Below are 25,382 nucleotides of genomic sequence, written 5' to 3'. Positions count from 1 at the left end.
AGAATGAGTTTTTGTTCCAAAAGTTTGAATCTTTGGGTTTATCATAAACTAGGTTACTACTATCATTTACCATATCATGATTTGTACCTAACCTATTCCACTCATCCGCCACTCTATCACCTATCAAGTACCAGATTATTTTGGTAATTACTGCCTTATAATACAATTTGAGATCTGGTATGACTAGATTATCTTCTTTCACATTTTTTCATTGATTCTCTTTGCATCCTTGAGCTTTTGTTCTTCCAGATGAATTTTTTTATTATTTTTTCTAATTCTATAAAACTATTTTGATAATTTGATTGTTATGGCACTGAATAAATAGATTTAGGTAGAAGTGTCATTTTTATTATATTGGCTCAGCCTACCCATGAGCAATTAATAGTTTTCCAATTGTTTAGATGTGATTTTATTTGTGTGAAAAGTGTTTTATAGTTGTGTTCGTATGGTTCCTGGGTTTACTTTGGCAGGTAGAATATCAAGTATTTTATATTGTCTACGATTATTTTACATGGAATTTCTCTATCTCTTGCTGCTGTATTTTGTTGGCAATATATAAAAATGCTCACGTCTTATGTGAGTTTATTGTTTATCCTACAACTTTGCTAAAGTCATTAATAATTTCAAATAGTTTACAATTTCAGAGCCGTTGTTCCGGATGGTCTCCAAGGTCTCTTTCAACCTTAAAGTTAAAAGTTTCAATTAATCAGAAATGTGTTCTGCTGATATGCCCATCTGGAAGTCAGTGAAAATATATTCCAATTACAGATTTAATAGCACAGAGATATTTGGGCCCTGTGATTTGGGATCAGCTCTTATTCTCAGAGCTACATTATATTTTGATAAATCTCCAGCAAAATAGTTAGGTGACAAATTCTGGTCCTGTGTTATAAATGTACTAAAGCACAGGAAGCAATTGGTGATTTTTGCTTGTAGTCAAACATCAGGATAGGCATTTACAAATCAGAATGTGGAAGTTAAGACTACTCTCAGTTCTTTCTTAATTGATGACTCCTTTAGCCACAGAGCTGTATCCGTATATGTATGTATACACAGAAGTATGTGTATAGGATTATAAAGCATAATATCACATTTAATGTAGGGGATAATGGGACAATATAATATTAACATGATTAACATATTATTGTCAACATATAAAATATATCTATTTCTAAATATACTTACATCTATATACTTCATATATATGTACACTTACAAAGATATACACACATACATACATATGTGTATATGTACACACATATATACTACATGAATATATATATGCATGTGCACGCACACACACACACACACACACACACACATATATATATGAAAACAGATATATCTGTGCAATATGTATTACAGATACTTTAGTAATCCCATATTTCATCAAGACAGGTTCTCCCTTGAGCAATATAGATTCCAACTCTTTAGTAAATTAATCTTCATTAATTGCTGTGACCAGAACCAATTAACCATCACCCATTCCCTAATCTTTTGGTGATGGTGATTTTTTTTCCATATTTAGCTAAATTGGTCCCCAGAAGACCCAGCACTGCCAGATCATATGTTCCAATGTTCTAGAGAACCTATGAACCCTGAGCCACCCTCAAGTCAGAGTGCGGTATCAGAGTAACTTTATTAAAGATACTACTAATATATGTACACTTATGTTTTAAACATCTGTATATGTATATGAGTAGTAACTTCAATAAACATTATACGTATACACATATACACACGCACTTTTTGTTGTTGTTGAGTCATTTAAGTCATGTCCAACTTTTCACAACCCCATTTAGGGTTTTCTTGGCAAAGACACTGGAGTAGTTTGCCATTTCCTTCTCCAGCTTATTTTACAGATGAGGAAACTGAGGCAAACAGGGTTAAGTGACTTGCCTGGGGTCACACAGCTTGTAAGAGTCTGAGGCCAGATTTGAACTCAGGAAGAAGAGTCTTCCTGACTCCAGGCCCAGCACTCTATCCACTGCACTACCTAGCTGCCCTATCACATATATGTTTACATATATCTTTATATGTATCTACATACATATAAAGTATGTATGCATGTGTATGTGCACATATGGGACAGTGAAAAAAGCATCAGAATGACTTTATTAAAGAAGCTACTACTTAGATACACATTTATTTAATTATGTGTGTGTGTATATATGTATGTATATGTATTTGTGTGTATGTGCTTGCGTGTGTATGCATATGATACATTAGAGAAAGCATAGAATTGGGAGTCAGAGGACCTGGGTTAAAATCTGCCTCTCCCACTTCTAGGTATATGACCTTGGGCAAATCATTCAATCGTTCTAGGCTCCAGTTTCTCACCTGCAAAATGAAAGGGTTGGATTACATTATATGTCTAAGTATTCTTCCACCTCTAAGTCAGTGGATCTTTTGTATGTATATGTTACAGTCACTAAATAATAAAACATTTTCTTCCTTACCAATATATATCTTTCCCCACCAACATCATTATAATAATAAAAGTGGGTAATATCTGGGTATATATTTCTTTAAACTGAGCCCATGATTTGTTCAGCATAAAGAACTCACAATGAGTTCTGTCTTGCAATACAGATCAGCACATTTCTACAGCTTATACTCTTAAGATAGTTGCCTAGAATACTGAGAGGATTGTGATGAGGAAGGGAGGAGGGAAGAAGGAAGGAAGGAAAGAAGGAAGGAAGGTAGGTAGGTACATATTTGATATGTGACAACCAGTATGTTACAGAGGAGATGAGATTTAACTCAGGTTCTGCCTCCAAAGCCAAACCTCAATCCACATGATAGCTCTTGAATAATAAAGTATTCTTCTTCTATACCAAGGATTCAGTCTGAAAAGTGTAAGTGAAATGAGCTTTCACAAATGATGTATATCATTTAAAATTCAACATTCACTTCAATATTGTGTAGTTTTCTTTTAAGATGCTTTTTTTTTTTTTTTTTTTTTTTTGCAATCTGATGAATGATAGGCTAGTGTTCCCAACTGCTTCTTGATTAGATATCAGTTATGACTCACAGAACAGGCCCCAACACAACTGCAAAGTAGTCCAGGCTTATCATTGTCCCCGCTTCCCATTCTTGGGCCCACTGCTTTTTGGGCTCTCAGTTTCACCTCATACAATATCTTCATTCTGCCCCTCACAGGCTCAAGTCTTCTATGGGGGTCATGGCGCTTACCACACCATGATGCCTCTTCCAATCAACCTCTGTTCTTGGCATACTCCAGTGAAATTTATCAGTCCTGCATCTCATCTCCTCAGAACCAGGTTCTTGCTAATAGCTGGTGACGGCTGGCTGATCTAGTGGACAAATCCAAGAGAATGAAATAATAGGAGAAAGCTAGGCAGCTATCTCTGCTCTCCCCAAACCTGCTCTTGTCTTACATGTAGGTTAGCAATACCTTTCTGTATACTTTCTTCTGCTCTCCTCTCACACGCTGCAACTCACTCATAAAGCAAAGCAGTATCTTTGATGGCAGTGATTTCAGACTATTAAGAAGAGATGTGCCATAAAAGGAAAGATTATAGACTCTATAATACAGAGCCAAGGGACCTTGATGTGCCCTTTAAATCACAGTTTGTATGTGGCAGCCTAGTCTCTGTCTACTAGGGTTGTTCTTGATGACTTGAACCAGAAAGAACCCTCTGGGCATTTTTAGGTTGGTGCACATATTCAATGTTGCCTTTCTTTTTTCTCCCTATCTTTTCATATTTACCCTCAATTTTCTCCAGTTCTTTGATGGTCATGGGATACCTATGGTTGTCTTCAGTTCTCCCAAAGTCTATCTTAATTATTCCTTGTACATAGCAAAGTCCTTAAGTGTCCCAGTTAAAAGCTTGGTTGAGACAACTGGGTTGGGCAGGAAGATTAATGAGTAATGCATGACGTAGATAGAGTACCAAATGCAATTAAGGAGCTTAACTAACAGGGGAGTAGCTATTGGGGTTGAGTGGTTGGTTACTCAGCATGCTGAGGGAAGGGTGTGCTCAAGTCTGGAGACCTGAAAATCATACTGATAATTTTCCAGACACAGAAGCTTTTTCATGCAGTCTTCTTGTCAATAATAACTGATACTTCCGACCATTCGTTTTCTTGGTCATGTAGTTTTTGATGATCTGAAAGAGGCCAGGTAGAATAAGAATCCTGAACCTGGAGTCAAGAAGATTTGGGTTTATGTCTCACCTGTGACACTGAGTAACTGTGTGACAAGGAAGGGAAGGAAGGAAGGAGATAAGTATTTATTAGGCACCTATTGTGTTTGGCACTGTGCTATGTGCTCCACAAATATTAACTTATTTGATCCTTACCACAACCCTGGAAGATAGGTGCCATTATTATCCTCATTTTACAGTTGAGGAAACTGAGGCTGACAGGTTAATAAAAGCTCAGGTTCATAGAGTTAGAGAGTGTTTGAGACTGGATTTGAACTCCTGACACCAGGACCCTCTCACTATCCACTATGCCACTGAGCTTGGTATGAGCAAGTCACCTCACTGGTTAGAGCCTAAGGATTCCTCCTCACTAAAATGAGGACAGCATTTGTAGCACCAGCTGCATAGGGTGGCTGTGGAGCCCAAATGAGGTCATGCAGATAAAGTACTTTGCAAGCTTCAAATCCCTCTATGAATTGGTTATTATCATGAAGAAGAGATTGGATAGGGTGACATGGGGATGATGTCATAAAGATACCCCTTTATGGTATCTTCTGTGTCATGGGGAGGCATTACCCACTATTTCGTAATGATATAAAGGGGAAAAGGACCATTGTTGGGGAAAGATGCTTCTATTGCATCCCCCTTCTGTAGTGTTCCCTAGCTATCAAGTGTTTAACATTCATAGGAGAAATTCTTATACTATGAAGTTTAATTCAAAATGTATTTATTAGGCAACTGTTATATTCCAGACAGTATTAGGTGTTAGGAATACAAACCAAGACCAGATAGTGTTGCTTTAAATACATGATATATTTAAAGTAATATCAGTGAGGGAAGGCACTAGCAACTAGGGGTGGGACAGTGGAGTCAGAAGAGGCCTCACATAGGAGATGGCATAGGAAGTGAGCTTGGAAGAAAGGTCCTTGTGGAGCCCTCTCTTGATTCCATGAGTAGGGAGGAGAAGGGACAGCTTCACAGGCATGGAGAAATACCTATATACAAGGCAAGAGAAAGAAGATAGAATGCCAGACATGAAGTACAGCAAGTGGGCCAGTTTGACTGAAGCGCTGTATTAAGAAGAGGAATGTGCGAAAAATCTGGAAAAGTAGCCTGAATCCAGACTGTGGAGGGCTTTAAAAGCCAAACAGAGAAGCTTGTATTTTATCCTGAAGGCAATTGCAAGCCATTAGAACTTCTAGTGGGCAGTGAGGTGACACTGTGGATAGACCGTGAGGCTTGGAATCAGGAAGACTCATCTTCCCTAGTTGAAATCTGGCCTCAGATACTTACTAGCTGAATGACTTTGTCACTTAACCTTGTTTGCCTCAGTTTGTTCATCTGCAAAATGAACTGGAAAAGGAAATGGCAAACCACTGTAGTAGTATCTTTCCTAAGAAAACCGCAAGTGGGATCACGAAGAGTCAAACACAACTAAATGACAACAGAGTTTCTTGAACAACAGAGGGGCCTGGTCAGACTTGTGTTCTAGGAATATTAGTTGAGCATCTATGTAGAGGATGGATTGGAGAGGAGAGATAGTCCACTTGGAGCCAGAGAGACCAATCATGATGAGATCTAGTGAATTATACTCTGAAGCTTTATCTATTCACCGGTCTTCAATTTTTAGACAAAGCAGGCTTTGAATATCATATATCTGTGTGTGCTTAACTATATGGAGAATACCTAATACAGCAATCATCCCTACTTAGGCAACCAATAAGTTGAATACAATAGAGTATATATAAATTGTATTGGTGGGGTGAGGGAGGGAGATGGAGGCCATAGGGCAGCTTAATAGATAAGGGTGTTAGACTTGGAGTCAAGAAAACATGAATTCAAATCCTGATACTAGCTATGTGACCCTAGATAAGTCATTTATCCTCTCTCAGCTTCCAGTTTCCTCATTTGTAAAATGGGAAAAATAATACCACCTATCTCCTTGGATTATTGTGAGGATGAGATGAGTTAATATAGGTAAAGTTCTTTGCAAACTTTATTTTTATTTTATATATTTTATAGTTATTATTTTTAATGATACTTCTGAGCTAAAAGAAACATCCTCTTGGAATCAAAACATGCTGCTATTGGAGGGAAACAGTTTTTTAATGTGTTTCACTTTTTAACAACCCTAAAGATTTTGTGGTTTTAACCCTTGAGAGCATAGGAAATGAAAAGGACTTTAAAATGCAGACCCTAGAAAGAAGATTTAAAATCATTTAAACCAATAAAGGAAAACTGACAATTTCACCTTCACACTGATGTTTAGATCTATTCTACAGAATCCTAAGCTTTTGGTTTTTAGACTTTTTCATTAATAATGATGTGAAGTAGTATAGTACTAACTTTATACTAACAGTAAGAAAATTCGGTTCGGGTATTGTTTGTTTAATGTTTCTGAAGGTTCACCTTCTTTATCTAGCATGAGAATGGGGAGTAGGCTATGATTTCATTGGTACAGAAATCTAAGTCTGCTGTTCCCACTAAAACCAGTCAGCACCATCTCTGCAGCTTTTATAGTCAAGGCTCTATGCTAGGTTCTACAAAGTTGTCTAGAATAAAGAGAGTCTGTGGTTCACCCAGGATCGTGTAGTTATGAGATAGAGACAGGACTTGAAGCCAGGCCTTCCCAGTGTCAAGGTCAGCTCTTATCCACTACATGTAGTCTTCCCTCTTCTTACTTTAATTGATCTAATGATCTGTGTTTTCATCTGTGTCATATCTTTCTCTTCACCAAATTCAGATCCACTCCTTAGAAGATAGTATTCCTGAACTGGTAGAGGAATTGGGAGGGGAATCTCAACCACTTGGTAACCAACTTTCTGATGAGGAGCCTCCAGAATTAGCTAAGAAGACACACCATACATCACTGGACTTAGATTAAAAGCTCTGTAAACTTAGATATAAAATGAAATACATAGTATTACAAAATAATGATGATGACGATGACAACTATGACAGCTAACATTTATATAATTCTTTAGTGTTTGTAAAGAAATTTACAAATAGGATTTCATTTGATCCTTAGAACAACCATATTATTATCCCGATTTTATAGATGAGGAAATCAAGGCAAACAAGTCAAGTGCCCAGTGTGTTATAACTAATAAGTTCTGGAAGCAGGACTTAAACTCTTCTCTAACTAGTATACCTCTCACTGTACAGGTATTATACAGTTATTATAAAAACAAACAACAAACAAGTTCATGCACCCCAGCTTAACTCCTGAATTAAGGTCTGAAAACTATTAAAAAAATAACTTCTCATTTACATAAAATAACTTTTGATCTTTTGAATCAACATCCTTTGAGTATAGAAGACTACCTTTATATCTATATGTATATATATAATGTATATATGTACTTGATTTTATTTATATATATGTATATATATATATATACACACATACATACTTATAATATAGTTGTTGTCCTTCGTCTTCTAAAAGGACCGAAATGACATCACCATGATAAAGTGAAAATTCAGTGTGTCTGACTGTGGCTGATCAGACCAATATGAGCTTCAAATGCTCTACCACAGGTTTGGCACAGATAGTTCATGTAAACATTTGGGGTGGATATCCCAAATCTGCACATCCTGCATTTACTTTGTACTGTCTCAGTTCTGCTTTACTCAAAGAGCACAACATCCTTTCTGATGTGGACACGCCATGCTGAGCTGTCCTATACCAGTGTCTCCCATGTTGCACAGTCAAATCCAGAGGTCTTGAGAGAGACCTTGAGAGTATCCTTGTATCATTTCTTCTGGCCACCTTGTGATCGCCTGCCCCATGTGAGTTCTCCATAAAACAGTCTTTTTGACAGGTGTACATTTTTCATTCGAACAGCATGGCCAGCGTGTCAGAGTTGCACTCTCTAAAGCATAGTTTGAATACTTGGCAGTTCAGCTTGAGCAAGGACTTCAGTGTCTGATACTTTATCCTGCCAGGTGATCCTCAGAATCTTCCTAAGACAGTTCAAACGGAAGCGATTCAGGTCCTGGCATGGTGCTGGTAGACTGTCCATGTTTCACTTATAATATATATATTTGATAATATATATAATACATATGATATATACTTGATAACATAAATTACCTTCATATATAGATATATAGACATACACACATACTTGATCATTCTTTACTATTTCAAAAGACATTTCATTGATATGTCATTCCCTTCACTAAGTCAGACTGCCACCCACAGCCTGCTTTAATAAACAAATCACTAACTGCTGTGGCTACAGTATTCTTTACCAACTTTTGATCAAGAGCCTCCTAGAACTTGCCTCAGGTAGATGGTAAGATACTGGGCTGCAGTTGAAATCATTCTAGCCTTGTAAGACCTGCAAAAGCTGTGTTCCTGCCGGTATGCTCTTCGAGGACAGTAATAACCTCTTGGGATTTCAGAATAACATTTTACTAAAGGGCCTTACTAAACTGCTCCTTTAACAGATTTTAATCTTGTTTTAAAAAAATACAAAACAAACAACTGAAAACTAAAAACTCTTAGAATAATGCTGCTGTTGTTACACTGAATAGTGTTGGTTTAACAGCCAAATCTTTCCATCTAGACTTCACTGGGAGTTTTGCCTATGTAAAGGTTACAAGACCAGACCTGTACATCCATCTCAGAAATGAATTTGGATTTTCTAAAACCCCTACAATTTTGTTAATTCCTGTAAAAATGGGGAGATTATCTTAGCTTACTATTGAAAGTGAAAAGGTTTACCAAAAAGGGATGAAAAAAAGCCCCAAAGGATATTCCTAATTAGAGGGCATTTTCTGTTTTAGAAAATGGCATTGTGCTTAACATTATTTGCAGTCTTTTTATTTGCACAGAAGTAAAAGACTTTGAAGTTTAAATCATATGAAGAAGCATTTTGGGGTCATGTTCTCAGAACTGTGCTAGATGCCAGCCTGCGGTATTGAGCCTAATGGTACTGAGTTTCCTGTGTATCCCTTTTTAACTTTCCATTAAATGTTTAAAGGCCAAGATAGTCAGTAAGACTTGTTATAAGTTAGAACTATAAATTCAAGACCTTTTGTTAAAATAAAGGGAGAAAACCAAACTCAATCAACAAGTATTTGTTGAAGTGAAATATTCACAGCCTCATGGCTGTCCCACAAATAAGGTATTCCATCTCTCAGCTCTGAGCAGTTTTTCTGGCTGTCCCTCATGTCTGGAACACTCATCATCCATCCCTCTGACTGTTCTAACTACTGCCACCCTAGAGTCTTAGATATACTGAAATATAATAATTAAATTTCTTTTAAGTTCGTGGATCCCAAGTTATGAACCCTTGAAACAAGGTTAGAAAACATCAAAAATAACTTTTAATTTTTACTTTTTTACATAAAACATATTTTGATTTAACATCCTTTAAGTGTAGATGATTGCCTGTTTGGGTCTTTAACTTGACTGTTATTGATTACTTCACCACAGTGCTTTGCAAACAGTGATCCTTTGTTGATTACTTGATAAATGGTTGCTTAGCCTTTGCTAAAAGACCTCAGATGGAAGGGAAATCAGTATTTTCCAAAGCTGCACATTCCACTTTGGGATAACTCTAATTATTAGGAAGTATTACCTTTTCTCTTTACAACTTTTACTCATTGCTATTAAATCTGTCCTTCGAGGGCAGGGAGAATAAGACAAAATCAGAGTCCTTCAGATATTTGAAGACTGCTATCCTGACTCCACTGAATTTCTTCCAGTCTAACATTCCAGTTTCTTTAGGTTCTTTTCATACAGTGTGGCCTTTCACCATTCTCACTGTTTTCCTTTGGACACTCCACAGATTGTCAATGTCCTTCCTAAATTGCAACTCATAGAACTCAACATCCTACTCTAGTCATGGTCTGATGAGGGCAGAATTCACTCATTAAAATCATCTCAGTAGCTGTACTGCTCTCAGGATGGTTCCAGACCACATTAATTCCTTTGGCTGCCATATTAGTTACCACATACAATTCACAAAATACTATGTTTAGCCATGAGTCCTTCATCTTGCCAAAAAACTTAATTAAAACATGTCACAATGAAAAGAGCCAGGGAACTGTAGTGAAGAGGTGAATATGATTCATGACTCTGCCAGGTACTAGCAGCTTGATCTAGGGAAAGACACCTAGGGTCATTAGTTTAGACTGAAAAGAACCTCAGAGGTCACTGAATCCAACAGCATCTTTCCCATACAGTTACACCTCCCTAAGCCTTAGTTCTCTTAAGGGGATTGGACAAAATGACCTTCAAGCACCCTTTCAGCTCTGACTCAGATTCTCTGGGCTATGACCTTCTGTATACTCACATCTCATCATATTTAGAACAAATAAAATCCTCCAGCAGTTTAAAAAGGTTCCTGAAGAACCAGGGATGCCTTTACAATTGTACCACATGAGGAAATGAAGTCTCTAGCCTCTTGAGAAAGAGCCAATAAAACTTGTATTTGAAATACTTTATTTCACTAATTACATATTTAAATATTGAGTGAGGTGAGTTCAGAAGTTCAGCCTTATAATAGTAGAAATTAATTCCAAATTGCCCTTTGAAAGGCATTTCTGCCAATCTATAGACTCCTTACTTTTTCAGTTGGGAGAACATTCTGATTTATTGTATATTTTGTGGCTGTGTCAACTAGTTTATCTCTGTGTAAACTCATCTCTGTATTTCCTGGGGTAATGGCAGTTTCCAGACATGAAAAAATTCCCTCAGAGGAGGTGAGTAAAGCCACTGGATTAAGTAAAATCCCTATGTTTTCTTATTCTGGAGTAACACTGAATAAATATCATTTCAACCACTGGACAGAGTACTGATGTTGGTGCCCCAAGATCTGGGTCCAAATACTGACTTTACCAGTTATTATTAGGACGTTTTTGAGGCAAATCATTTTTCCCTTTCTGAACATCAAGTTCTTTTCCTGAAAAATAAAGGGATTGGATTTTAATGACCTTAAAGGATCGTTCCAGCTCTAGAGCTCTGAGCTTGGGATAGTACTTTGGGAGTCAGTTTCGGTTTTTGCTACCATCAGATCAAAGAGGCTAGATGAAAGTTCTAGAGAGCATAAATCCATTCTTAGGAAGCTGTTTTTAAACAATTGTATTAAGACAACTTGGAATAATCTTCCATTTTTTAGTTTGATCACTAAGAATCCTACTAGTTTTAAACATCTATACGCCTCAAACTTCTATTACATTTGGTGATATTCTGAGAATGGTTTAGTTGAATGAAGATTACTTCATTTTTTTAGCAGAGCATGTAGTGTAATAACCATACTTAGCAATCAAAGATCTTTGGTTCCCTGCTCAGAGAAATCATGATTAAGAAAGGGCCTGGGAGAAAGAGCGATGTTGCTGAAACATCATGGAACATCTATAATATATAGTTGTCTTGAAGAAGTAATGAAAATTTACCAAAAGGGGAGGGAGATGAGTTTACAGTGTGAGAGTTAACCCCCAAACTGGCAGGCATTTCAGGGAAATAAACTTAATAGTAAGGCTTACTACGTTATGAGCAAATTCCTTGAAAAACCATGTTTTCTAGAGAAAAAAGGACCTTGTCTGGAACTGGTTGTTAAAATGGCTGGAGTTGGTCAGGTTGCTACAGATGATAACTGTAACCAGCCATAACTGAGAACCAGGCCCAAACTAGGCTTTGGTTTGAGACAGTGGTGCTAAGGTTCTCCTAGCCTCAACTCTCCAGGAATAACACTCAAGCATTCCTTGAAAAGAGTGTGGAGAGGAGGATTTGCAGAATAATAAATTAATGCTTTGGTTTTAGTTCTTAAATGATTCAGTGTTCATTAAATAGGAATTTCCTCCATGAACTATACTCTGTTTAAAGATCATTTTCAGCTTGCCTACTTAGAGGCAGGAAATAATAGCAGCAATTCATTTAGATAGTAGCCTTACATATATAATTTTTTTTTATTTAAAAGTTTCTTTTTCTAATTCTCTTTCAGCTATAGCTAGTACAAATTGGTTGGATTTAATAGTTGTTTAGTGAAACCTAGTCTATTTAATTTTTCCTCCCTTATCTTTTTTTTTTCTTTAAAGGACTGATGCCAGCTGCACACCAGCCTGTATACTGTGCTTCCAAGCATGGGATAATTGGATTCACACGATCTGCTGCTGTGAGTAAATATATAGCTGCCTCAAGACTCCCCACATACCTTTTATTTAGCATAGGGATATGCTAAATCAATATCTCTCTCTCTCTCTCTCTCTCTCTCTCTCTCTCTCTCTCTCTCTCTCTCTCTCTCTGCCCCTCTTTCATTCATTCACTCCCTGGATTTTAATTTAAAGTTAGTTACATGAGAAAATGACACAATGGATAGTATACTAGCTGTGGAATTGGGAAGCCCAGAGTTCGAATCCTGCCTCAGACATTTACTAGCTGTGTGACCCTGAGCAAGTCCCTTAAATTCTGCCTGCTTCAGTTTCTTCATCTGTTGTAAATATAGGGTAGTAATAGCACCTGCTTAACAGGGTTTTCGGAGAAGCAAATGAGATAATATAAAGCATGATGCAAACTTTAAAGCTATGCTAGCTATTATTATTACATGTACTATTCTACAGATCATGAAAAAAAGAGGAGAGTGACATTCTGTTTGACTTAGGAACATTAAGGAGCTGCAGTTTCATCAGTATGAGTACTTAACACAACTAACAATTCTTCTCTTACTTAATAGATGATCTTTGACAGTTGCTGTGACCAAAGAATTTGGTCAGTTTCTGCCAACTCAGTGACAGGCCTCTCCAAACATAGTTAGGTTAGTCCAGGGCAGCAAATATATGATCATTCCATCACTGGACTTTTTCAAGCTTTCATTTTGGTAGATATTGACAGAGCTTGTGCTCTGCTGGCTAAGTTTTTGAGAACCAGGATCATTTCTCCATACCACAGACTAAGTCGTGGTTGGAAGTTTCACTCTAAACTCTTAAGGAAAGAAATAATTCACATCAGTGATCTTTGACAATGAAAAATAAAATCCTTTTTCCCTCTTGAAAAAAAATCTGAACTTCTAGATCTGTTAAATTCTGGACTTATTCACTATGTTATAAAAAGGAATGTTCAATACATTATTCACTACTTGATCAAGTACTGTGTGATGAAAAGAAAGAAAACACTTGGATTCTGGTCCCTATTCTGCCCCAACTATATATTAGGTTCATCCTTTACATCCTAACCTTCTCATAGTGACAATATTTTCAAAGTTTGGATTTTTACTATAGTCTTGCCCAAGCAAAACCTAAGCTATTCTATTCTAAAACCTGTCTATATAGTTCCTGGATTGATCAATACAAAATAAGTCAGATTTCTTTTGAGATATTTGACCAGGACTAGAAAGATTACATATAATTGTATATAACTAATCAGGTAATTAACTTGTGTGGATCTGGCTTTATAGTATTAAGGTAAAGAAAATTTTTTTAAATTTTTTTAAACCTTTAAACCAATGCTTTTTTTCCTCAGATAAATGAGGATTTAGGGCAAAGAAACTGAAACCTTTAAAATCAGCTGGGTTTTTGTTTTGCTTTGTTTTCTGTTTGCCAGCAATAGTTAATGAGATAATTTATCTTCAGACCAATTCTACCAAATATATTTCTTTAGCTTTTTGCTTTTTTGTAAACCATTATCTCTTCAATAACAGGATAAGATTTTTGTTTGTTTTATAGCTTTTGACATCTTTCTTTAAGTTTCTTAATATTTTCCACCACACATTATAAGCCAAATAATATGCTTTGAAAATTATCAATTCTGTTATAATTTATGTAACTGAAAAAGCCAACATGAAAAAGCATTATGACACAGGGAAACTAAAAAAATGACATTTTTCTGAATAGTTCAAAGCTAGCATAATTAATATATTTTGAAAATAACATAAAATGATTGAAAGTAATACTATTATGTATAAACCTATGGCTTTATGGAACTCACTTCCCCCCTAAAACAAACTATTAGATTATGGTGTTTAAAAAAAAAGAAGGAAAAGCTGTTCATGTTTCATCTTTAGATTCTCAACATGTTGTTCCTCTTGCAGGAAGCTGAGGCTGCTGTCCTGCTATCAGTAGGACATATGATTTGAGTTATTTTTCCAATGTGACAGTTAGAGTGGATGACTCAGCCAAATCATTCTCATCATTTCCCCTGATGATCAATGAAGGGTGTAGTCTGCAATCATGAAACAGAATTGTTTCTTCACTATGTAAAGTTGTAACTGTTCCAGGAATCAAACCCTGTCATGAGAATTTCGTTTTATTCAGCTCAACAAACTAATCTATGTTAACACCACCTGGAATCATCCTTCCTTACCCCCTAAAGTCAGATGTAATTTCTAACAAGACAGAAGACTGGTTTCATAATCTAGAAGCTAAGTCAAGTCAGTTATGGCACTGCAAAATTTAGCATTTTTTCCTAGACATAACTAAGACATCCAACTGTCTCTCCATAAAACTAAAAAAGATTTTATGGCAAATAGAAGATCTGGAGACTTAGAAAAGAGAGGACCTCAAAGACAAGTCTAATCCAGTAGTTCTTAACCTGGGATTTATAAACAAGTTTTTCATAATATTGTAATAACTATTTCAATAAAACTGATTGATTTGAATTCTCTGTAATGTTGACTATATAATTCTATAACATTTTAAAAAATTCTTCTGAGAAAGGATCCATAGGCTTTGCTAGACTGCTAAAGATTCCATGACATGCAGAAAAGTTAAGAAGCCCTGACTTCATCCAACTTTCTCATTTTACAGGCGAGAAACCTGAAACTTGAGAGTTAGTATAACCACCATGGGGCTATTGAATTGCTCATATTGGGAGAGTAAAGACTGTGATAGTCTACCTTACTGTTTTCCTCTCTGAGGTCTTGGGGGACTCTCACCTAGTTCTTCCATGGGAGCATAGAGCCCTTTTCTCATAGTTTAAAATTTTGTTTTTAACTAATCAATATGTTTTCATTAAGAACTTGCTATGTGCCATATGGCTTTTGGAAATACAAATGAAAAAATGAGTTAGCCTCTGCCCTCAAGGAACTTACTATCTTCTGCCTGAGGGTTTGGGAAAAGATACAACTTCACAAATTGATTACATTCATTCAACATAAATATAACATGATGAGGAAGAAAACACTTAACTATGAGAGGAATTATGAAAGGCTTCTTGAAAGAGGTAGCACTAGCTTGACAGCCTGACTGACACTTGAGTAGTAAGAAGGCATCACTCTGGAAAGACAGATTGGTACATGATTTTGGAGGTCTTGAAAGCAAGAACTCTTTTGTTTTGTCTTTGCATCTTTGGCATCTAGTGTCTTTCACAGGATTAACCTTGTAGAGTAGTTAAATGATTTGCCCAGGGTCCAATAGCAGCCAGTATATGTGAAAGACAGGATTTGAACTCTGAAGTTAGCTCACCCTCCATGAAACCATGATACCTATTATATTTTGCAAATATACTAACTCTATTCAAAACTATAGTAGTAGTTTTGGAAATCATTTAACCCCCCCCTTTTTTTTGGTAGATGGCAGCTCACTCTATGAAGACTGGTGTGAGATTAAATGCCATTTGCCCAGGTTTTGTTAACACACCAATCCTTGAGTCTATTGAAAAAGAAGAGAACATGGGACAATATTTTGAATATAAGGATTGCATCAAAGATATGATGAAATTTTATGGGATATTAGAGTAAGTAAAACTCTTCATATTTTCTCTCCTGTTATTTAACAATACATGTGAGCAGATAATTAAAGGATATACCTATGAAGCCAGGGATGACATTTGAATTTTTTAATGTTAAAATTTTATATGAGAAAAAGAAGTCTGCTATCTTCCAAAATGGAATTGCTTCTTTAATATTTTACCTGGTAATCAAATGTCAAAAGAGAATGTCATCAACATCTACTTCCAAAACATGAAATCCAAGGGTCTCATTTTTGTTTGATTGGTTGATTTTCTCTGAAGATGGAGGAAGAAATAAACTGAATTGAACCTATGACTCTGTTGGCATAAAACACTTCCTATTTGAGGAAACTCCCTTTACCAATACAACTTGGCGTGTGCTCTAATCTTAGAAAGGTTGTTTTAAGTAAATCTGCCCAGGGTCACACAAGTCATTGCATGTCTGGTCATATGGCAGCTCTGACTCCAGCTATGCCACAGAGCCCTATCAAAGGTTAAGTATTAATATTAAAATATAACTTTATGAAAGTTCATAACATACATTCTCCATGGTAGACATGGCTAAACAACCGAATGCCACAATAATGTAAGGAAACTGGAGCACCCAATGACTTAATGAAGCCAGTAATAGGTTATCATAGACTAAAGATATAGTTTTTGCTTTTACATTTGACATTTTCTGGCTGGTGGGTGTGAAGTTGAACTTGTGAAATAGGATAGAAAAGTCTCATCTAAGTGCAGTCAACAGTAAATATGAATAATTCAGGCTCAAAGTGTCCAAAATCTGGTATGTTCTCTGACTACCATAGTCATTATCTTCTGACATCTGAATAACTAGAAGTAATTGGGAATAGCAAAGTTTTCATTATAAACCTACTCTTTTATTATATATTAGAGTGCTGATGGCTAGAGGTAAATGGATACTTTAGAAATTACTTTGAAAAAAAGAAAATATGTAATGCCAGTCATCTCTAACTTTTAAAATGCATATGCCTCATTTCTGTTTTTTAGCACATCAATCATTGCTAAAGGATTGATAACCATCATAGAAGATGATGCTTTAAATGGTGCAATTATGAAGATCACAACGTCTCAGGGAATTCACTTTCAAAATTATGATACAATTCCATATCAGTCTGAAACTCAGTAAACATTTCATGAATTGACATCTGAAAAGACGTACAGCTGATGTATTCATATATTTCTGGATTGATTTATTGTATAAAAACTATCTGTTTTAAAGATATTTTGCAACTTAAGTCCTTTTTTAAGGAAAATCTACAATGAAGAAGAATTGTATATGTGTGGCGAAAGGTTAATGTGTTAATGACATTTTTCCTTATGGTTTATTAAGCATGTGATTAATAGTTATAATAATTCTGATACATAGCATGAATCCTACCATGGACATGGAAACTTAAGCTATGAGGAATGCAGAAGGGTGTTGAAATATTGATATGCATTTTTATCTAATTAAGTCACTGGTGCACAAATGATAATTTTTTTCAGAACCATCATGTCATATTTGATATTTTAAATACTTGAATTGCTCTTTCAAGGCTGATAGGAATATGTTGTAAAAATTGTTGTATGCATAATTGATTTAAATGAGTTAAGCTACATGAAATAGCAAATGTTCAATAATAATACTTTTAATACTTAATGTATATTCTTTGATCTGAGTAACCCCCATTATTAAAATTCTTAGCATATTTACTGTAACAGGCATCCTGTTGAAGGAAGTAAAGGAATTGACTTCAGTTGATATACTTACCACAGATGGGAAGAAAGTCAGTGGCTAAGAACAGAAGTTGGGACTATTGATTTCACAGCTCAGATTCCTGTCTTAGAGCAACACTGCCTTCTCATTTGTCAGTCACAACTGTGACTGATTGGGCCACTTAATCAGCTAGCTCTCTATGAATTCACGGTTCTGAACTCTAACTTTAAAAGCTTTAATACTAGACTTTGGGGGCACTGCATGTAGCATTGGCAATTCAACTTTTAGAAGTCATGGAACCAAAAAAGGAATCAGAACCTCCCCCCAAAAAATTTAAATTTACATACTATTTTATGAAAAAAAAATTGTAACTGGAATGTGTATTTCAGACTTGGTTTTCCTGTTAGCTTCATGGATTTCAAAATTTCCTGGCTTTCCCTAAAATCATTTGATTAAAATCTGTAAAATATCACTTAGTACTCTCAAATTGGATGATCATTCATCTCTTTCACTATTCAGGAGCTGATTTGCCAATAGATGTGGCAAAAAGCCAGAGCATATAATAATAAAAATAACCATGTAATATTGACCTTTTTGTTGCTAGCTTTGTAGTTACAAGTAATTACGCTTTGTATCCAGGGCCATTAAGGGATATGGATATGTGATGGAGAGAAGAGCTGGCTAACTTACTTGCAGTATACAAAAATGTTTTTGCTGTACCAAGTTGAATTAATCCATGCTCCAGTACTTGCTGCAACCACTCAATGGCAAAAACCCTAGATTTATAACTTAGTCACTGTAGCCTGAATGTCAGTGAATCTACTCTGCCTACTCAATTATAAGCCTCCTAATGTGAGTCAAGTCCTCTGGGCTGTACCCCAAATGACAAACATACCTCCTAAAGGAGAGCAGATAGAGGTTAGGAGGGTTTTTTATGCATAAAATGCCATATATATTACTGACTAAAATTCTGTGGAGTTAATGAAGTGTGAATCCCTAGTGGCTATTTCCTGGAGTTTACTTGGGAAAGGAAGCTTCAACAAGGCAGACTCCAATGGAAGAATTCAATGTGCCTCTAATGGAGATAAGTAGGGAATAAGCTATATCATATTCAGGCATAGACCTCTCCACAACATACAATGAGCACCCAGGCATTGAATGTCAATAAGTTATGGTTTCTTTTCATCTTTTTTCATTTTCTCTCTGTGACATGAAGTCCTGTTTTGAAATGTGTGTATAGTAATATTGTAGACCTACCCTGCATTCTGGCAGCTCTCCGCAAGTACATTCTGTGATGGAAATATTCTCTTTCAAGACACAGAACTGTCCATAGCAGGCATTGAAAAGCAATATCTGAGCAGTACCAAATAAAAATGTGAGTGTATATATTAAAAAAAAAAGTCTGTTCACCTTTGAAAAATTATGTAAATAGTGTTCATAATTCTGCAACATGGTATACTATGTAAGCCCTTTAACAGGGGAAAGAAATCACTTACTATGTTGGGAAAATCCTACTTTGGTGTGTATTCTAAACACAGTTGCCTCCTGTTTTTATATTACCAGTGATGATTCCAGCGGAAATAAGTGCTTCCCCAGTTTCTGTTTTCTCTTGTGAATACAGGACTTTCTTCCAAATCCTCAGATCCTCTTCCTGCTTCCAAGGCACAAAATAATTGGCACTTAATTATAAAGGATTCAAGCAATTTATTTTTTCTCTGTGTAACTAACCTGACAATCTAGGTTGGACTGGGGAGAAGATTGAAAATGTTCATTTGTCTTAAGTATTTTGAATTTTTCCTGTGTTGCTGAATGAATATTGAAAACAGGAGGAAATCAAAGATGTAAATTTTAAATAAAATTTAATGTATTTAATATATCGTGTTTAGTTCCAAGAGATTATTTTCCCTTAAATAAGAAACTAAAAGGAAGCCTTCCCTAACTTGCTCTCCTTACCTTACTGCATTCCCAACTGAAAGTGATCCCTCTTTTCAAATTTCTCATGGCATACTGCCTGGACTCATGCCTTACACTTCCTCCTCTGCTCAGAATCCTAGTTATGTGTGTATTTGTCCCTACCACCTCATTTATTTCTCTCTCATTTTGCTTGAAGATTCCTTTAGAGCAGGGCCTAGATCAGGTGAGCCTTGCATCCCTATCTTGCAGCACTGGATTTTACACAAAGGTAAAGTTAATATTTATTGAATGAATAAGTGGTAATGACACTTAAGAAAAGGAAAACCACAAATAGAATGTAACAGGGAAAGATAGTATTATGTGGGGACCAGATTCCTGGCCTAGGATAGGACCTGGAACTGATCCTTTTTTATTTGTGTGATTTTGGGGAAATCACTTAAACTCTTTGGGACTCAGTTTATTAATTTGAAAAGAGATCATTAGAGCACATCACAGATTTCAAAACTGGAAAGGACTTTAAAAGTCAAGACCACACCCCCTTATTTTGCATAGAAGAAAACAGACTGAGAAAAGTTAAGTGATTTGCTGACGAATACATAGTTATAAGTAGTCAGCATCTAAGGAAGGATTTGAGCCATTGTCCAATGCTCTATACATCACACAGCCTCTGGAAATTACAGGGTTTCTCAAAAGTCTTAATGCAATTTCCTAAAATTGTCCTAAGATATCTGAACTGCATTTCTAAATCCTGGTCCTAACAGCTTTTTAAATAAAATGCAATCATATGGTATACTCATGAAAGATAACGAAATGACCTTGCACAATTTGGGAGACAACTGGAAGATTCGAATTCCAAATGTTTTAGTCTATCCCAAAGGTAGATGTCAAAATGAAGTAATAAAGGCCTTAGTTAAGGATCCAGGAAAAGATGACCAGTCTGTATGGATCTTGGGTGAGTCTATTGCATGGAGTAAAACTCACCTGTGACCACAGATTCAAAATTAGATAGCAAATAAGTGGGGAATTGTAGTCAGAATAAAAATATGAATGTTCATTCTCAGCCACCTTCCACCAACCACCTCCAACTCAACATGGGTCCTAGGCAATGAGACAATTTGCAGTCAGTGTGAAGGGGAGAGATTTAAGTATTAATTATTGATAATTAATTAATTATCAATCAATCAAGTATTTCTTAAGAGGCTTCTATGAGCCAGGAACTGTATGAGGCACATAATACAAGTACAAATCTGCTTAAAGGGAACTTGTGTTCTAATGAGGGAGGCATTAAGTACATATATAAACATATCGAACAAATGCAAATGTACACAAAGTAGATACATATAAGGTAGTTGGGGGAGGAGGGCAATAACAGTTTGGGGGATCAGGATCAGGAAACACTTCATGCAAAAAATGGTACCTGAACTTCATCTTAATGAGAGAGGGACTGTGAGGAGGAGGAAATCCATTCCAGGTCTAGAGAATGGCCTACATGAGGGATGGCAAGCAATGGAAGATGAAAGTGAGGAGAAGAAAGGTCAGTTTGGCTAGGGCACAGATTGCAAGAGGCGAGTAACAACCACTGAGACTAGAAAAGTAGGCTGACCATTAAGGGCAAAAATTACATAGAAGGTGGTTGTATGGTCTAGCTGACGATTCAAATATGGCCTATAGACTCCCTTGCTTTGCAATTTGTAGTCCCAATGTCAGATCAAAATTTCCATTCTGTGTTGTTGAATCAAACTAAATTGAACTAAACAGAAATGACATCATTTCTAAGTCAGATCAACATGAATTCTAAGATATTACAGCATCGGTATTCTCATTAAACTACTGAGGACAAGCTGTGACTATGGAACATCTTTTAAACTCTTTGGTAGAGTATTTCTGCCTCAATACATGCACATGTAAAAAGTTAAGTGTTTTTGTTGTTTTAAATTAGTTCCAGACTATATATGATGGGGGTTTGGGGCTTGTGTGTATATATATATTTTTAAAACCTAGTTTCCTTCTCAACTACTCCCTCCCTAATTGGTATTCATATAGGTAGGTGAACATTCAAAGATTATGTGTGCTTGTGTTTTCACATGGGTAGTTTCTCCTTAGATTGAACCTGTGGTCATAACAGAATAGGGAGCCCTAGTCTAAGTCTTTCCACCATAAATACAGTTTGGCACCTTTTTGGCAACTTAAAGATTTTTGGAGAGCTGCTTGGGACACAAAGAGATAAAGGGACCAGAGCAGAGTCCCACAGACAATATATGTCAGGAGCAAGACTTGAACCCAGGTCTTCTTGACTCCACAGCCAACAACTCTACCCATCATGACATTTTGCTAGTAGCACCTTCCTTCTAAGATTACCATATTTTATGTTTTCATATAGTTACTTTCAGGTTGTCTCCCTACTAGAATGTGAATTCCTTGGGGACAGACTCTATGTTTCTTTTTTGACTGTCTCCTGTACTTAAACCATAGGAAGCCTGGTGACTTGCTACCTCTTATTTAACGTATCTGTTTTCTAACTATATCCTGATACTTAAAAGATGCATGATTCCATAACTGAGTTGGTGGTCCCAAATCACCTCCCTATTTTTCTCAGTTTGTCCAAAAAGGGAAAATTAAAATTGTATCCAGCCTTCTTTGCATTGAACTCACAAAGATCTTTGAACAGAGTCATTAATAAGTCTTTTTAGCTTGATAGAAATTGCTAGATAGTGTTGGTCATTTAGTCAGTCATCAATAATTTACTAAGCATTTATTAAGTGCCAAGCACTACAGCAAACTAGGAAATACAAAGAAAAGCAAAAGTAGCCCCTTCATAGAGCTGATAACTGAATTCATGGAAGCTGATGAGATCACCAAGTGAAAGAGTATAGAAGGAGAAGGCCCAGAACAGAGCCTTAGGTGATACCCAGAGTCAGATGTGACAAGAAGATCCAACAAGGAACCTCAAATAAATGTTGATTACGTTACTATTGGTAATCAGCCCAATGCTTCCGTTTGACTGTGGGATCCAGCTGCTCACCTTTCACAGTTGTAGAGAGGAAAAATACTCCATTTATGATTTACATTGTGTGTATGTGTATGTGAATAGTGCTATGAAATGAAGATTTACCATTTCCTATTGAATCATTTTTTGTGTGTTCTATTGTGTCTATGGAAATATTCCGGGAGTGGAGTGGGGTGCTGGGGGGTGGGGGTGGGGGAGGTGTGCAATGTATATTCAGAAAAGAGAGATAAAGAGAATGAGGGTACAATATACCAGATAGTGTTGCAAAACACTATTGTAAAACAATGCTTGACCTCGATGAGTTTTACATTTTGCTGGGATCACAAGATCTAAATATTTGATGGATTTCATTCATGTTCCTACCATGCAGATTGTGCCTCAACCACACCTTTTCATTCTATGTGATACTCTGTCCTCCCATAAACCTGTCATAGAGAATATACCCCAACATACTGGAAATCTTCCTTTGCATCCCTTCATACTGAAATAGTACCAATAGAGTATATGGACCCTCCATTCTTTAGCCTTTGCTCTCTCTATGACTAGTTCATTTTTTTTCTAGGCATGCATTTATTTGATAATTTTCATACCCTTTTCCTGGTCAAGACTTCCTTGGGAATATGTTGCAGCTTACTCACATCCACCATGTTCATCTTCCTTGCCCTTTGGGTAGACTACAACTTTAGTTATTCTATGAGCAATGACACTTTAGCATATTTGCACAACTTGAAACATGGAAATGACTTGAAAATAATCCAATATGCATTGCTCCTACGAAGAATATGGAGTGTAATTTTCCCCAAATCCATACTTAGAGAAGTAGCAAAATGTCAGATTGAAGATAATAAATAGATGTGGACAACATCCACAAAGAAAGGTAGATTAACTCACATGCTGCCTTGTTCTCCTTTATGTGTTCTTTACCCCCATTAAAACATAAGCTCTTGAGGATAAAGACTGTCTTACTGTTTGTATTAGTTTCTGCAGCACTTATGTGCCCAGAATATGGTTAGTACTTAATAAATGCTTTCTCCTTCTTTCTATCTATCTAAATAGGGATAATAAAAGTATGTACCTTTATAAGGTTGTTTGGGGGGATGTAATGAGAAAACATGTGTACAATACTGCAAATCTTAAAGCCCTGTAGAAATGTTTGCTATTACAGTTATTAAACCTAGTTTTTCTCTGAAAGAGATCAACCATCAGAATACCTTACTCTAGACAGTCTTTGTCCTCAAAAGGAAAATGTTTCCAAAGTTCAAAAATGGAACAGCAGCAACATTTTCTAAAAAGCTGTAGCAATAGGTGTCAAGCAATTTTGCTGGTCAGATAACTGCCCCTGGGTTAAGGTGCTCCTGATCCCTGAGCAGATATCAAGATGACGCACTGCCATTCTTTATTAAAATGAGTCAAGGATTGAGCCAGGATATAGAAGCCCTAAGAGGAATTGACTAACACCACCACCCTGGTTCCAGTAAGCGAAAGCATGAGACTTAGGAAGGGAGCCTAGGAGGAAGAATACTTGGAAGATTATTGAACTGTTTAAAAGGAAATATAATTTCACTTGAAAACCTAGTACCAAATTACAGTTTATTCCTCAAGTATGGAGTATAGAAGATATTTTTAAAACATCAATTCTGATAAATTCTGTATTTTATTTTCTGCTTACAGCTGTGTCCACAGCAAGCACTGTGGATCCATATTTTCAGTCAAACCCTCTTCAAATTATATTCCCAATCTCTAGGAATTTGTGCTTTTGAGTTGTTGACGGGGCTCACCCTAAACCAGGATTCTTAATCTGTTTTGTTTTGCATTGTAGATATCTGTCAATTTGTTGAAGACTACAGGCCCTTTCTTGAAATCATCTTTCTAAATGCATGAAAAAAAATACAGAGGATTACAAAGGAAAACAATTCTATATAGTTATATAGAGAGAAATATAGTTATCTAATTTTATTTAAATTCTCAGATGCCAGGGTAAGAACCCCTTCTTTAACAATCCAATGGCAAAATTAAGTTTACAAGTCAGATTACATGCTGCTTTCTCCCTTTGTACTGTTCCTACTGGGACTTTTAGAACTAACCAAGCATTTTTTCATCAGACCTTCGTTTCCAGTAGCAGCTCCGTTGCGTCTTTAAAGATGCTGTCATCCTCATCTAGGGGGGAAACTGCATTAGAAAGCAAGGCTTTATCTCTGCTTTCCTCTTCTCGCAGATGTTATGGTCAGAGACTAACGAAGAAGAGCCTTCTGGACTATTAGCATGTGCATATCCTAAATAGTGCCCATTAGAAAAATGCTTCCTTTAAGAGATTCTTCCTTTAATTGGTGACTTTGAACCTGAAATTATCTTCCAGTTCACCACCTCAAAGTTTCCATAAACAGGTTCACAGGACTGAAAGCAAGGAGGGATCACGGGAGCAATCTCTTCCAATCCCTTCACTTTACTGATAAAGAAATAGATCGGAAAGGATTAAGTGACTTGCCCAATATCGTATTACTAGCAAGTGGCAGAGCCAGAATTCAAAGTAGGTCTTTTCAATCCAAATCCACTAGTAGTAGGCTTTCAAAAGGAAAGTCTGAAGACAGCCAGGAAAATTGTATTCATAATACCTATAATAACGTAAATATTTCCAATCACAAAACTGAACATAAGCAAATTGTACTAAACAAGAAACTTGGCCCTTCAAGAAGAGATGTGAAGAGGTACTTCCCCACCTCCTCCTTCACAGAGGCAAGGGTTCATGGGAGTGAAACATTGATTATATTTTCAATGTGATGACTGGTTTTACTGATTCTTCTTCCTCTTCTTAAAAAATTCCCTTATATATGATGGTTCTCTGGGAGGGGAGACATAAAGAGGGAAGTAGGTGATATAAAAACAAAAGATGTCAAT

General features: G+C 36.3%; 1 protein-coding gene and 1 long non-coding RNA gene across 4 annotated transcripts in view; one reads left to right on the top strand and one right to left on the bottom strand.

Moving 5' to 3' along the window:
- HPGD (15-hydroxyprostaglandin dehydrogenase) overlaps positions 1 to 19,440 on the top strand; it is a 44,926-nt gene extending 25,486 nt beyond the window's left edge. Inside the window, exons 5-7 of the mRNA XM_072622573.1 lie at positions 12,222 to 12,298; positions 15,689 to 15,852; positions 16,858 to 19,440. Coding sequence (XP_072478674.1) covers positions 12,222 to 12,298; positions 15,689 to 15,852; positions 16,858 to 16,996 — 380 coding nt within the window. The 3' untranslated portion in view covers positions 16,997 to 19,440. The remainder of the gene's footprint in view (positions 1 to 12,221; positions 12,299 to 15,688; positions 15,853 to 16,857) is intronic.
- A 4,682-nt stretch (positions 19,441 to 24,122) lies between these two features.
- Positions 24,123 to 25,382, bottom strand: part of LOC140513172 (uncharacterized) — a 55,232-nt gene continuing 53,972 nt past the window's right edge. For all 3 annotated transcript variants that reach the window (XR_011970092.1, XR_011970090.1, XR_011970091.1), the window contains one exon: positions 24,123 to 25,326. This is a non-coding gene — a long non-coding RNA (uncharacterized lncRNA). The remainder of the gene's footprint in view (positions 25,327 to 25,382) is intronic.

This window comes from Notamacropus eugenii, chromosome 7, assembly GCF_028372415.1.
Source record: "Notamacropus eugenii isolate mMacEug1 chromosome 7, mMacEug1.pri_v2, whole genome shotgun sequence".
Classification (NCBI taxonomy): Eukaryota; Metazoa; Chordata; class Mammalia; order Diprotodontia; family Macropodidae; genus Notamacropus; species Notamacropus eugenii.
This window is presented reverse-complemented; position numbering and strand designations above follow the sequence as displayed.